Below are 15984 nucleotides of genomic sequence, written 5' to 3'. Positions count from 1 at the left end.
AGTGAACAGTTTGCAAATTTGACCTCCACAAAACAGTGCGCGTTTATCTTAATAAAGATTTACGTTTTTGGAACATAGAGAAAGGTAAAAATGTGTAGACTGCCTGGTAGAATATGTATGAATAACTGAATTGGTTTTGAAAGAAATACAGATAAGTCTTGTCTGACCTTGGAGTGACAGTCAGCTTTAGCCTTCAAAAACAGGGAAGGTAAAAATTGGGATCATACTGCAGAACAGCTTGAGCATTATTACCTCATTTTGATAATAAACGTAAGAGTATAATGTGTGCAATGTGAACAAACTCAGGTAAAGCTGAAACCTCAATCTTTTGTTTCCACCGTCAGCAAATGCTAATCATCAGCCACTCTAATTTCACCAATTTGATAGTTCAGATACTTGCGAATGATCGTTAGTATCTCTTCACACGTACAGTACGGTGTTACTGTAGTAGCTTATGCTGTAACCTATATTATTTTCATATAATATACTTACCCTTCTTCTTCTGATCGTCCACATGAACATCAGAGAGACCAGCACTGTTTTCATTTTGTTTTTCCTGTCTCTCTGTAAGTGTTTGTCTCAGTAGCAGCCAGAAGCTCAGCAGACACAGAACCTACACAAAATGAATAAAATGTTTTGTCAAACTGATGACTGGCAAGAAAAGAGAAGATTAACTAATACATCATTTTCATTTTTTTTACTTGCTCAGAGCACAAAATAGGTGGTAAAAAACAAAATCAAGAGATATACATAAATCAGAATTGAGTTTGTAAACTGGTATTGGAGTCATTTGATGTATTTAAAAATGACCCAGATGTGAAATATAACTGCATCCTGTCACACACAGTGTTTAATAAAACTGTTTGAGTGTTAATGAACACACCACTGCCTGTTTGTGGCAACTGGCTGGCATATAAAATCTTTTTCAAAACACAATTAGGGCTTTGAGCCATTTTAAAACATGTCAAAACACTGCAAACATGACCTTCTCCTTCAGGAGTTCATTTGTGACTGCCCTCTATTCAATTAATTGACTATTAGAGAGACATTTTATTGGTTTATTCCATTAGTTGCATACAGAGTACACCTCCTGCATTATTAAATAACAAATAACATTTGTGTTTTCAGCTCGCAGGTTGTCCCTAAATCTAAAGGTCAGTTTAAATGATTGCATGTATTCATAGACAGGGCAATGTCAAAATCAAAAAAATTGTTTGTCTCCCAAACCTTGGATGAAAGTGAGTGGAAAGGGTTTTCCTTCACGGGAAAAAACTCTGGGTCTCCTCTCATGTTCTCAAAAGTGAATATGTACTGCAGAACTATCAGCAGGTTGCCGTAAGCCACCATGAAAGGAGAGGACAGCATGGCGTAACGCCTCCGGTCCCTCACCATCCACAGCATGCAAGACCAGATGAGGAAAACAAACGTCAGCCAGCTGACGTATGTGATGCTCCATGCCTGGAGAAAAAACATCACAGGAGATCTACAACAAATGCTGAAACTCTGCTGTTGACAAAGGACTAATGAAGGTGAAATACAAAGATTTGTTAGCTTATCCTTGGCTGTATTTGCACAGTTTTCATGGAGGCACAACATGACTCATAACATAGCTGGAAATGTCATATATTTCAGCATACGTTGACTTACTCAGAAATGGTCATATTTAATATGTGTGTGGAGCTTTAATGTCCGTCAGGGCACTTTTGAGGGATATACTACAGTTGAACATAATAGTTTTGGTTTCTTGCCAATATCTCAACAGGTTTTCATTGTATAGTACATATGTGTATATGAATGGACACAGGAGAATGTGTTGTCTACAACAATGCTACATTTAATGGATTTCTTTTGTGTAAATGTTGTGAGTGTTCACACTACAAATTCCCCTCATACTTTGAATGAAATCAATTTGGTCAGAAAGTTAGCTATTTTACACTGCAGCAATGGATGCAGAGATAGATCAGTATCACATTGATTACCTAGAAATTCTAAATTTGATTAATTGATTGTATTGTATATTAAACTCTAAAATAACTGTCTCAAAACTTTGCCAGTACTTGTCCTATAATTAAAACAACAAAATATTATTTTATTCCATAATTAAGACATTACGGCTAGCTGTATAAAGTGTATTTATTTCATATCAGTTTTTTTGTAGGATGTTGTTTGGAAGATTTGATTCACAAACATCAAAATAATTCAAACTAACACAGCCAACTCTGTGTCACTTTTAAATTCACAAATAAAAGTGGTTTTTGATGGTTTCCTTTCTGACATCCAAATACACCACACATATGCAGCAAAAGCCAGCTTCTTTTACACCATGTGTGGGCTGCATTACTCACCATCATGGCTATTAGAGCACAGATGTAGCTCTGTTTCATGATGAAGTGAAAGATTTTGACCATTGCACTGACTCCTCTTTTCTTCATTCCATCCTCTCCACCCTCAGACTTCTCCTCGCCTGCATCCAATGCCGAATCCTCCAGGGGCAAACACACTTCATACACACACTCTTCCTTCTTCTCTGGTAGGACACAAAACACAACTCACCGTTAGTGAGAATAGTTACGGTTACTCTGTGGACTTATGGAGTTAAGTGAGGCCCTGCGGTTATTTAGTGTTGAACTTCTAGATAGTAAGGGACACATTTATTGAAGCTCAACAGTAAAAATAAGACAAATTTAGAAAAGAATAGTCAAACTCTGTGCAGCAGAGGTCAAGATATCTTGACTTTTACACCAGATAATGGGAAAAAATATTAATTTTTATGGACAACGAATGTTGGATACAAAGTGTTTGGGATACAGACATTGCCACCCCGTGATCAATGCCGCAAAAATGGCTTATAAAGTGTGTAGTCTCCAAGACCAAAACAAACTTTACAAAGCTCTTAAGGTAACAAAAGACATCAACCAGCTGCATTCACAGACTGTTGAGGGCCCCCCATGACTAGTAAATCGACTGTGACATGTAAAATCAGTGAAGTGCCCCTTCAAGACAAATTTGCAAATTCAGTGGCTACAAAGTGCAAAAATAGTAAATGTTGTACCCTCAAAACGGAGGAAGGCTCTGTGTCTATTGCCGACAATTTCAATGATTTCTGTTATTTTTAATACACCATGAATTTCAGAATAGAACTAAAAGATAATCAACCAGATTATAAATCTTCAAAATATTTGTCGTTTGATTTTCTAGACTGTGTATCTTATTCTATGAATGTTTATGTCACCTTTCCATAAACTGGGGAAAACTGCTAAAAGTTTCTGAACATGAACCTAACATAAACACTTAAACACAAAAGTAAGATAAAACTGCTTCTTTAACTTACACACCATCTGTAGCCTAAGACACAGAGCAAGCGGGGGTTTTATAGTAATTTAGTTAAGTATTCTCTCTACAGTAGTTCCACTCCATTTTCATGTCATTCAGTTTTATCTTTTCAAGGACATTTTGAGAAAAGACGCAGACAGTCGAGGGTAACAAAGCTCACCTGTACCTTCACTGGGCTGGTCCATTTTATACTGAGGGGTGGAGTACAAGTCCAGGGAGACTGGTCCATTCTCAGTTGCAACAAAGTCAAAAGACGTCCCGTTTGAGGTCGGTATAGCCTGCAAATCATCCTCAAAAATTACAAATACATTTCTGTAACTGAGGAATAGGTTTGTTAAGGGATCACACTACTATACTGCATCCTGCACCACAAAGACAAACAGGAGTAACTGCTTTGTGTGATGAAAAGATTCACCGACTGGATATTCATTCATTTCAGTTTGTTAGCAGTTTAGTTACCATACTTTGGCTTTGTAGGGCAATACAGGGATTATTTCTACTTTTCAAACTGCACATTCTTTAATGTAACCTTGCACAACCTGTCTAAAATACTGTAACCAAGAGCTAACAAACATTTGATCAAACATAAGACCACAGGGAGCTTTTCAAATATGGGTAATACAAGCAACCAAGCATAAAAATATATATTTTTTCTTAAATCTTCAATGTTTCAGAGGCAATTGAGCTTTATGATTAGAGTATGACATGTAGAGTATATACAGTACCTCTGGGTTGGCAGAAACAGTGGGAAAAGGAGATAAACATGTACATTTTAACAAAGGTTAATGATGACCCTGTTCTATGAGGGTGCAGTGTGAAAAGCACTTTGCAGTGATTCCTTTTCTTGCAGCAAGACTGAGAAATTAAGGGGCTAAAATGCACAGACTTAAGACACATCTAAAGCAGCCCCCACCTCAGTTGTACTGAAGCCATCCTGGGTGGAGAGGAGCTAGGAGGAGATAAGAGCATACAAGGCAATGTGTGTTATCGATGAGCTGCTGAAGTCAAAGGCCTTCTTGTTCTTTATAGTCTCTGATAAGCAGGAATAAAGTCGAGCAGCGCTACTCTGTAAATCGAGCCCATCACTCATCTGTGTCTGCACACCCTAAAAGCTTTTAAACCTCAGGAGGTGGCCGGTGGAGACAGACTACGGACCTTGATATGGCAGCAAGGTCAGAATGTGTGAGCGTGCGTGTGTGCGTGCATTTCCATCTGAAATCTTTCCAGGGATGAGTCTATTACAAAGGTGAAAGCTCAGGGAAAATAAGTTGTTAGCTTGTAAAAACTACAGCTTGAGTTTACAGAATAAAAGAGTATGTTTTAGCTTTATTTTTAATATTATTGCACTAAAATATTAAATTTTTCTATTCCACCTCATTCTTGTTTAAAAGCTTAACTGAATCAAAATGTTTAGGTCAACAACATGTTTTATTTGGAGTTTTAGCAGCCAAGTTTGTTGAAAGAAGTAAAACACTTCAGAAGTTAAAGAAATATATTCTCAACCGATATTTAAAAAAAATAAAACAATTTCGTAAGCATGTGTTTTTTGTTTTTGTTTTTTACAATGGGATACCATTCAATGGTATCTTAACCCAAGGATGACTACTTCATGACCTGTCCAATAATCTATACTTTATTAGTCATGTGCGTATTAACCCTGTCATACGTTTTTCTCATCGGTGCCCTGCCGTGATTCCCACCACAGCTGCCTCTTCCTGTTGGCTGAGTTATTTGTTGTGTTTCCATCCAGATCTTCCTCCTCACACATATCGCCGTCCTTGTCGTCCTGAAAAAACATAGATAGACAGTTTGAATGAAACATATCTTCTCCAATGGACTTTGAACTCAGTCCAATTTTGTGCAACAGAGATGATACTCTCAAGAATCACAGTTTAATCAGCTTCTATTGGACACTGTTTTACAGTGTAGGAGTGCCGTATCTGAGGAGGACTTGGTTGACCTTTTGAAAGATCAGCATTTCTCATCCTTGACTTTCTGTATTTATTTCACAACAAACTATATGGCCTTGGCAGTGTCCACAAAAAAACTCAGAAAAGAATGTGCACTGGTACAAATTTGAAAGGAAATTCCATTTGTTCTCAGTGCACTTCTGTTTCAGGAATTTCAAGCGTCTCATTACTTTAATTACTTTTAATTAAAAATGTTTTACTGCAATGGCGAACTACTGCTGAATGAAATCAGGCATTGAGTTAAATTCGAAATTGTTACAGTGAATCCAGATTTTTCTTGTCTTTTTGGTTAAGATGAGATCGATCATAATCTGGCATCTCCAATATCGAACAAACCTGTCAGCTGCTGATTTATGTTGTAATCAGTTTTATTATTAGTGTCGTCTAAAGTGTAAGAGTAGGTAAAAACACTCACACATACACGACCCTCTGTAGAGGGATCAATAATGCACACAGCCCCGCAGGTTTACAGGGAAGTATTGACCCCTCTATAAAAACACTAATCTATAACTCCATTACAGGACAGAGGTGCAAAGCCTCGTGCTACAGTATGAGGAGAAGGAAGACAGGTTGAATTCAGGAGTGAGGGTCTCCATGACATTTCCCACATTATATGACATTTCATTGAGAATTGCAGTAATTCCACTTCAGCAGTGGGAGTTGAGTTGCATCAAATAACGGTGAAGTCTTCAATAATAATTATATATTGGGCCAATCAGTTATAAGGTACATTTTAAAGGGTCTGTCATTATTCCTATTTATACTGGCCATCTAAAAAGCCATCCCCAATACGCTTTCAATGAAAGAGATGGAGAACAAAATCCAGAAGATGCCGACTTGATTTGATTTACTCAGACTACCTTTAAATCAACTTTGGAGTGTTTTTTTTTGTCCAGCTCTTCAATTGGAAGCATGTTAGAAAGGGATTTATTAATGGTCAGTATGAACAAATGTAATGAGTGCAGCAAGTAAAATCTTTCAAAAAGTTTTAACATCCATATATGCACCTGAACATTGTTTTAAATAGACTTTAAAAAATGTGAACCAATTATTTAATGTTTCAGTCTTCAGACCACCCAAATTAATTTTTACAAAAAAGATTTGTTGATAAACTGAAAGTAATTAACAGTGTTTGTTGTACGGTTACATTTTTAAAGTAACTGTTTTTATTTATTTTTTTACAACTATAAATATGATGTCAGATTTCAAATACAGAATACATACTTTACACCAGTGAGTTTAATTTGGAAATGTTTGTACAATAACTACAAAAATAAATCATTGCTTCATAAGTCATCAAATTTGGACCAGTGGTGTCACACTGTTATGTAACCATTACATTTACCCCTAGATAGCATTGGAACACAAGATGCATCCTGCCTTAATGATTTGTCAAAATTAGACCATCAGTGTCTCAGATAACACCTGAGCTACGGCGGACAGATTCCACCATGGATTAATTATCCTGGAACCTTCCATCAATACAGTTTCTGAGATCACAAGGCCCCCTGTCTGCCCCTTTAATTCAATCTGGTTCTATTTTAGTTCACTGTTTGAATTTTACTAAGGAGCCATGGTGTGCTGAATTCAACCAAACATCCTAGACACCCACTGACTGACTGTACCCACCCAGTTTTATATTAACTGCAAATCCAGCTTTCTCTAAGCAGCAGCTCAATTAGGTTTTAAAGCACAAACAATAGTTAAATCAGACACCGTTTGTGGAGAAAGGCAGTTTATTTTATCTTGAGGCAAGAATCTACGCTCATTTCCCTTTCCCTTCATGGTTGTAATTGAAGAAACATCCCCCCATGTTCTATCTCTGTCATAATTTACTTTAGCTGTGATCTTTCTGTTTCAGAGTTGTATTAAAAATGGTGTTACACATAAATACTTGTCTTGTATTTTATTGTCTGGTCACTTAAATGATTTGTTGCATTTCCCAGAATAACGCATAATGGTTAAAAAGTAGGTATGACCTTGCATACGTGTATTCAGCTGAGAGACATATTTTTATTGAGGTTCTGCCTCCTTCACCTGTATATTTATTTCTCTATGATTGATAAACATCACTGTAAAATCTAGACAAAATCCCTTACTCTATGGTTATAAAGGAACACAAAAATGTTTTGATCGCTAAAACAAACAAGGGCATCACAAAGAAATATTGCACAGTACCTACATTTTCCTTAGGTATCCATGCACCTGTGTCTTCCTTTTCTTTTTTTCTGTCATGTCTACGTACCATTTATTTGCTTGTAAACCAAAACTGTAAAGCAACTTTGAGTGTTTAGAAGAGCGCTATAAAAAAAATCTATATTGTTATTATTCCTTTTTAGTCAAAATCCCCTAATATAATAAACCTGTTGACATTTCTTAAAGGTATTGTCACAAAGCTGTGAACTAAAAAGGTCCACTCTCATGTGCTTTCATTGCATTTGTGTTTGCTGTCCTCACCGTCAGCTGGTCAACGGGTTCCTGCAGCCAGAGGCGGATGAGCGTGGCCAGGGTGTAGTAGAGAATCAGCAGCATGATGGGATTGACAAAGTGGTACCACTTACGCTCAGGGTGCACAATGAACTTCCATGTGTATGAGCAATTGCTCTGAACAATGGGGGACATGCCAAATATCCTGTAGCAGAAGACAGAAAGACAGGTGTATGAAGACAGGAACTTTTGACAGGACTTTAAGTTATAAAATAAGGAACTAAGTTTAGCAAGAGACAACATTGTCTAGAGATGTAGTACACATAGACAAACAAAACCTTGACATTTTATTATTGTAGTGTGATTAAATACAGAAAATTAATTGACCAAATATTTGATGTTTCTAGGTTCTAAAATCTAAAAGACGTTACATTGGGTATTTTTAATTTTTTTCTGATGTTTCACAGACCAAATACTAATACTAAACAACTGTTAGTTGCAGCTCTACTCTTTCTTGAGTATGGATGGATGCATGGATGGATGGATGGCATGGCCTTGGTGGAGGTCTGCGCTCTCTGAGTGTCCTTGTGGTTTAGTTTAGTGTATTTATAGTCTCAATGAGGCGTTGGGATTTTCAGAGTAATTCTTAGAAGGCTGAGGAGACTGATGTCCTTAATAGGTTTTATAATAACAATGTTAAAGTATGTTAGAGTTGATTTGGCTCATTTAAGCTTCCGAAATTAAGTGTAGTCTCTTAGTGTCGTGTAGACTTATTTGATAAAGCTGCTCTAAAGAAAATTTCCGTCCACACTAACTTTGGAGTCTGCAAAATGCACTGAGGTCAAACATCTGTTTGTACACAAAGGATGCCATATAATTCACTCCTTTTCCTCCGAGCAGAACAAAGATCATCTACTCAACGGGAAGTGCTCTGACGTATTCCAGTGACAACCACACAGATTAAGATGACCTATGAGTCTTTTCTGTCTATGCCATGTGGAGGAGTGAACGCCCCCTTCTGACCCCATCCCACTTCCTGAACTTTTTTTGTTGCAGCTGGGGGAAAGCCCGCTGGTCACATGATTGAGGACTTCCATTGTAAGAAGGGGAGGCAGGAAGTGGAGTGGAAGCCAGGCCTCTCAACAGTCTCACTCAACACCGGTCAAACAGCAAGGCCGAGTTACTGTCAACAAGCACAATTAGGGCAGGCACTGAAGTGACCTATTGTCCAAATGGAGCTGCACATATTTACGTCCTTAAGAGTTTCCCTCAGAGCGCCTGAGGATGTGCACAGAGGAAACAGGCCAAATCAGAGGAGTGTGTTACTTTTATCATTACATTGGGCCCCCGTTTCTACACAACGGCAAACAGAAATACCTCAGATCTGTGGAAAGTCACCATGAATACACAAGGAGTTGGCAGATGATGAAAAAGTTGGCCTGTTCATGTAAAGAGCTATCAAAAAACAAATCAGAGTTGGGGAAAACTTTCCAAATGTAGGATTTCAAATAGTACACAAATGATGAGCTGTTACAGAAAATGACTCTCACTCGCTCATATTTACTGCTGGGAACTAAATGAAGCAAATATATAAGTTAGTATTGAAGTTTTGATTCATGTTGGTAATAATTTAGCTTTTTTGTAATATTCATGTAACTCTTTGGCCTTATCAATTTTTAAAATGAAGCAATGTCAATCTGTTAACACCTTGTCGCAGCTTATGGTATCTGTGTAGTGATTGATAAGCACTGAGCAGTGATTTTTCCTTTTCGTGTCTTGTTTCAAAAATTTTTAGAGGCCTGAGGAGGTGACTTTTCAGTATTTTACTTTACAGTATTTTGGAGGCCTACAAGACCAACGTATTCAGTATTTCTTTTTAACTCTAAGGATTTTTAGAGGTCCAAAGAGCCTCTTTTCTGTATAAAACCTTTTAAAATTATTTTATTTATTTGTCGATCCCACATATTTATCTTGGGGAGTATTGACCCCAAGGCTGGAAACACTTATTTAGATGGTACTCCTACTGTTTAATTACTACAGCATGTACATTTTAAATAGACTATTAATGACTGTGCAGATGGTGTGACAATGGTCCATTTATTCTTATGTTTTGTTAGAAGACGTCCATCAATGCAGCACTGTAATCACACCTTATCTGCCATCTGAACCAGGAGAATGATGATGAGGACACAAGGTTTATCCAAGGCAATTCCATCTATGCATAGCTGTGAATAACCTCGATGCGGACTCCTGACACAGCAGCACAGCTTTTGATGAGAAATCCTGAGATCAATAAAACCCTGCAACACCAGGGGCACTTGGTGTTGCACGGTTGACACTTAGACAACTGTGACACTGAGACTACAGCTACAGTGAGACAACAGCTATACTGAGACTAAAGCTACACCGAGACTAAAGCTACACCATGATGATACCTACAGTAATAATAATAAACAGCATTCTTTGCATTCCAGGTTGTCAGTCAAACACAATGAGCTTAGTGACTCAAGGTACTTTCTGCACCAGATTTTGTATTCATTACAACTGTGACCAACGTATGTTGGCAAGATGTGCAACAATGTGGCTCTACTCCAACCAAGTTTCACAGCTGCAGCCAAAGACAGCTGATTGTCTCTTTTCTCATGCATAATAAAACAACACTGGTTGTAGTGAAGTGCCTAAAAGCTCTGCTTCTGAAATTGATGTGCTGGGAGTAGGAGTTTGATATATCTGCTCTCCAGCTGGGTTTGCATTTTCCTTTGCCTTCTTGTTTGTAACAACAGTAAATATTTATTAGCGTTTAAACAAACTTGCCATGGACGCAATAAATACTGTCGACTCAAATGAGCTCAGGCTGCTGAGCACTGTCATCACGTCATGTATTTTCACATTAGAAGAAGCCAGACAGCATTAACAAGGGCTTGTGCTGTTTAACTACAAAAATACCATTTCACCAATTCATCAAAGAGACAAGAGATCTAATGCTGGTAAGTTCAACTTTCTCAAGATTGAATCACTCACTGCTGTTAGGGAGACAGTTTGTATTTTGTTCTAAATGTCTGATTAATCTCTTTCTGAGAGTAGAACAACCATCAAGTTTAAACTGGGAAAATAAATCTAAATCTATTGCATCTTAATAAGCAGAGATATATCAAATTAAAACCCTTTTTGATTTAGACTAATAAAAAATTCAGTTGTCTAACATTTGAACCTTGAACCTGGCACAATATTACAGATTTAAGGCATACTTTGTAGATTACAGGATTTTGACAGTTTCAGTGAAATTATTCTTATTTTTATAAATATATATCAATTCTGCATGTGTCTCACCTAATGTAGTTATCATCCGATGGGATGGACTCCTGGAAGAACTGGAACTGGTAGAGGTAGAGGACAATAAGGTGCCCAGCGCTAAAGATGGCCATCAGGACACACATACAACTGAAGATTAGTGTGTCAAAGGTCCGGCAAAGGGACCACCAGGTGCACAGGAACAGGAAGATGAAGAAGTAGACAGCCGAGGTCAACGAGGGCAACATTATACCTGCAAACATAAATAATGGTGGACACAAAGTCAGTGGACTGTGGTTTACTTATATGATCAGGATGAAATATAATTGTCAGCTTTGAATTTGACCTAAATAGATCACAACACTTCAGTTGCTGTTGGAGGTAAATTGTTAAACCTGAGAAATGTTAACTGAATTATTTTCAAAACACTATGGCACTCAGTTTCCTTGAATGTGGCAAATCTAACAATATATAAATATAAATATAACAACAGTAAAAAGAGTTCCTAAAGACACTTTACAGTTAGAGTAGGTCTAGACCACACTCTATAATTTTGGGAACACCCAACAATTCCAGTAATTCCCCAAGAGCAAGCATTTAGTGTGACAGTAGAAAGAAAATACTCCCTTTTAGGGAGAAACCTTGGACAGACCCGGGGTCTTGGTAAGCAGTGTGTTACGGTGCTGGTTGAGGGTGTGATTAACAGTGGCACTAATAGACACAATAATTATAATGGAACCAAGACTAGAAAAAGTAGTTGTAGTAGTTTAAAGCTGCTCACCTGTCATGCCCAACAAGATGGTGACCACCACCTTCCCTGCAGTGGTGATCAAGTTCCCAATAATCTCCTTCACTTTGGACGCAACCTCTGCCACAAGCCGCAGGATCTTCATCTTGGTGCTTTCTCTTGCTTCCTCCTCCTCCTCTTCTTCCTCCACTTCGTCCTCGTCCAACTCCTCCTCTTCTTCATCCTCCTCGGCCTCGTACCCCCGTTCAAAGTCCTCATCTAGCAGGATGTTGTCATCCAGACTCAGCTTCTCCTCTTCTTCCTTTTTTTTGGGGGAGGGGGGGTTGGATTATGGTATTCAGTATTGAATGATGAATGGTGCAGCTTCAAGATCAGAGCTTTCCATGGTACTTAAAACCGCTCCCTACAGGTAGCACTTGCATAACAATCCTTTTGTATATTCCAGTTTAGCATTTCTAGACATACATGTGGTCTGTTTGGCCGCTTGAGACATGATTATCAACCCATGGTAGATGTTTTCTTCTGGAATCACATGTTGGCGGAGACTAATAAAGTCACATCTTCCTTGCCTGCTGTACCAACCAACTATGTGTTGCTCTTTTCCAACAGTATCAATAAAATAGGGACATAAAACAAGTGAGCCAATCACTGCAATTTATATAGAACACATAGGGCACCAGAAAAAGAAAGTAGCAGTTGATTCAAAGCCTGTTTTGAGACTTGCCAAGGGGACAGAGTCTGTATTCCAAGTTAAACAGTTAAGGGAACCCTCGAGTCAAACTCTTGCTATGCTTATCTCAACTTAGAAAGCTTAATGTAAACTCTACATACAGAGCAGGAGAAGATCCTGGCAACTCAACCGGCCACTTAAACCAGTAAAAACGTTTTCTTTCTTTTTTAAATCTGGTTAGTTATGACATTGACATTTGAGTATTGTGGCAACATTTACTCTTTAAAATTATGAGAACATTCTCATTTAGCAATTTATTACTTTTATAGTTTAGTCTTATGGCCCTAATATGCATGTACATAGTCTTTAGATGTTCATCCTAATACATACCCTATGCCTTTACATTATTTGCTTGTCTATTTCAAATTGGGACTGAAACAATAAGTGAATTATTCTATCAGCGTACCAGTTTCCCAAACTTTCAACCATGACACCCCCTTTTTTACATGTGATCCCATTTTAGCTTGTCTGTATTGCTTTCTCTGAAAATCCCTACTTCTGACTGCTGTGCACCTGAAAAACTCACATGCAAGAACAACAAAACGTTTTATGTTACTATCATTGTCAAAGCATATGTTGTCATGTCACTAATCTTATCTACAGCATAAATGCATATTTACTGTAATAGGGATTTTAATAATTTTGATCCTATTTGCTTATGTCGGTTTTAAAATGTTCACAGTAAAGTCTAGCTAATGTAATCAAATGTTGCATATAGTTTTTTTTGGTGAAAAGTCATCCTTAAGGCCCATTCATTTGTCAAAAAAGTTTTATTTTATCAAGGAAAAATACTATATAGTAAAAAATGTAAGGATTTGCTGCTTTGTCTGATTTATGTAATTAAAAATAAAATATATTTTGGTTTTGGACTAAAACAAGTTATGACAAATTGAAATGTCCATTTTACATAATATGTATATGTATCTAGACTTGCAGCTTAGCGTACTAAATTACTAATAAATTCATTCAGATATTTGGATGCAAAAGTCAGACACTGTTTTCAGGACAATGCATGTCATCACAAATTACACCTACTTGTTCCTCTGTTTCAAAGTCGTCGTTGTACTGGGCCATGTCCTCAGGCGGCCTCTTCTGGACCAAACTGCGACACAGCAGCCAGATGGCCAAGCCAGCAACGAACATGCCAATGTCAGGGATGAACACTCTGATGCCGTTCCCTGCATCTGCACCGATCACACTGGAGACAAACAGAAAACAGAGGATACCACGCTGACAGAAAGCAGACCCTCGTTGCAATGAATCCCAATATCTCCCAAAAGTAGTGATTTTGAGCAATATTGCAGACTAGTATAGAATCCAAATGAAGGGAAATGGGACAGAGTACAACAAACCTCATGAACTGTGCATGGACAAACACTTATAAACACTAATATGAAACAGTTTTTCTAAGAAATCTTAGGACTTGTGGTTGCTTTTTAAGTTCACTTGGATCAGGATCCCAAATAGCTGGGTTTACGTCTTGCTTGCAATATTTGAACCCTTGTCATCTCCCTCCGTCTCTCCCACTTTCATGTCTCTCTGTTCAAAAATCTCAAAAAGCATGCAGAAGTTGTCACTTGGCATTATTTTCCAACAATCTGTGTTCATGCAGACTGGAACTTCACTCAAACTCATGAGACTGGATATTATTGCAGCAATCATATCTTTCAGAAAACACAACCTGTTCACATAAATGCATGGGAAGCTGGATTTCTTTTCCATTACTCAATTGTTTTTTTAATCTGTGTGTTAAATTCTTTAGCTTTTATAGGAGTACCACCCACTTCAATAAAATCAGGCTTGCCGGTTTAAAAAGTATTGCCGTTACAATTGAGTGAAATTCCATTCAAACAAAAGGGCCATGAGAGTTGTTTTTTTTACAGAAGTGTGAAAAACATGTTTACTCCCTTGAAAATTACATCCTTTGTTCATAACAATAAAAACTCTTTTTCCTTATTAAACTGAAAAAATAGGGTTTGATCTACTTTAGATTCTCCAGATTTAATGTGTTACTTAAGGTGTGATGAGGTCTATTGAGATCTTACTTGATAATACTAAAAACTGTGCCGATTTATTAATAAATTAATAATGTATACACAAATAATATTTACCCCAGTTCGTTTTTTGTCTGATGTCTTGTGCTTATATATCGCCGTGAGCAAACAAAGCTTTTGTAACTTGTAAGCTTTTGTATTTGATAAGTCTGCTCACCTCTTTATATCAAAAGGGTTGCTCAAACAGGAAGCTAAACAGTGGCGGCCGACTGTTGCCATGACAGCTATAGAAACGTCAGACTTCAAATGATCCAGTGAGATGTATTTAGGCTGCCTGAGGACACGTTTTATGAGGTGTCATGATTGCATGCGCAATTAAAGCAAATAAAAAATGTCCTTTAAATGGATGGCAGATTTTTTAAAACTTTAAAACTCACTTTTATCATTCAAACCAATTTCTATTTCAGTTTTACAACAATCACACTTGCATCCTGTGTTTGGCCACCAAAGGGTTTTCTCTACATTTCATGCTGAGCTTCAAGTGTAATTAAACTGTTTACAATAAACAAAACATACTGTTGATTCTGCGCCGCGGGCAGAAGAGAAGAAGTTGACCAAATGTTTGTATAAAGCACCTGGCCATTTCAAACAGAAACCACTTTCATTCTGGCCTTGAATGGTTCATAAAACTTATAAAAGTTAACAAGTTGAAAACAGAGAGCTAATCAACGCGATGGAAAACGCATACTCGGATAAATAGTTGGGCCTTTGGCTGCTGTTGGCTAGTTTAATCTAATCAAGGACGTCTGTTTCCATGTGCTTTATTGTTGAGAAGCTTTGTGCATCCTCATTTGAATGAAAGAGATGGAAACCATCAGAGCCAGACAAGGTTGAGCCAGCAACTTTAATGACTCCTATTTTCCCCTGCTTATCATGTGAGAATATTTTAATAAAATCAGCAGTGCTAAGACCTGTCCTCACTGCCTCAAGCTGCAGGGGTAATTACTCATGAGGCATTGGAGGTAACCTAAAAATACAGAGACAACTAAATATGTTCTTATCCCAGTAGCGTTTTTTGCCATGGGCAAGTTGGGCAGCCTCCCGGGGTGGCATTTTTCCATGATACATGGGGGGCTGCACGAGCACTTAGGGAATTGGCAAATTGGCGCTTCTGCTTGCTGCGAAGGTACCATGCACAGAGAATAAAGATTATAGAATAAAAGTTTAACTAAGTTGAAAGACGGCCTTCTTTAAGGCTTTATCATGAAGTTGATAGGCATGTGTGTTTGTGTTGGCCATCTGAAATGCACATTAATTTTTTCACATTCAACATTTTTTACTATTTTCTTTTTTTAAAGCGTGTTTCCCTGTTATAATTGCAATAGTTGAATAACTGGATTGTGTGTTTTTCAAATGTTCTAATTAAGGATGTGTGCAATGTTCTCTTTCAATTATGTTGTTATAATATACAGTGTGTGTCTATATATATAT

At 37.5% G+C, this 15984-nt stretch overlaps 1 protein-coding gene across 6 annotated transcripts in view; it reads right to left on the bottom strand.

The window, feature by feature from the left end:
- The window catches only part of LOC117954261 (piezo-type mechanosensitive ion channel component 2), a 75503-nt gene that overhangs the window by 38817 nt on the left and 20702 nt on the right, over positions 1 to 15984 (bottom strand). For 3 of the 6 annotated variants that reach the window (XM_034887894.1, XM_034887899.1, XM_034887898.1), the window contains exons 5-14: positions 13535 to 13697; positions 11803 to 12070; positions 11061 to 11274; positions 7761 to 7935; positions 5000 to 5119; positions 4247 to 4282; positions 3494 to 3611; positions 2346 to 2527; positions 1228 to 1458; positions 493 to 613 (exon numbers count right to left, since the gene is read on the bottom strand). In XM_034887894.1, the coding sequence (XP_034743785.1) occupies positions 493 to 613; positions 1228 to 1458; positions 2346 to 2527; positions 3494 to 3611; positions 4247 to 4282; positions 5000 to 5119; positions 7761 to 7935; positions 11061 to 11274; positions 11803 to 12070; positions 13535 to 13697 (1628 nt within the window). The remainder of the gene's footprint in view (positions 1 to 492; positions 614 to 1227; positions 1459 to 2345; positions 2528 to 3493; positions 3612 to 4246; positions 4283 to 4999; positions 5120 to 7760; positions 7936 to 11060; positions 11275 to 11802; positions 12071 to 13534; positions 13698 to 15984) is intronic. The other 3 variants (XM_034887895.1, XM_034887896.1, XM_034887897.1) reach the window with 3 other exon arrangements.

This window comes from Etheostoma cragini, chromosome 12, assembly GCF_013103735.1.
Source record: "Etheostoma cragini isolate CJK2018 chromosome 12, CSU_Ecrag_1.0, whole genome shotgun sequence".
Lineage (NCBI taxonomy): Eukaryota > Metazoa > Chordata > Actinopteri > Perciformes > Percidae > Etheostoma > Etheostoma cragini.
This window is presented reverse-complemented; position numbering and strand designations above follow the sequence as displayed.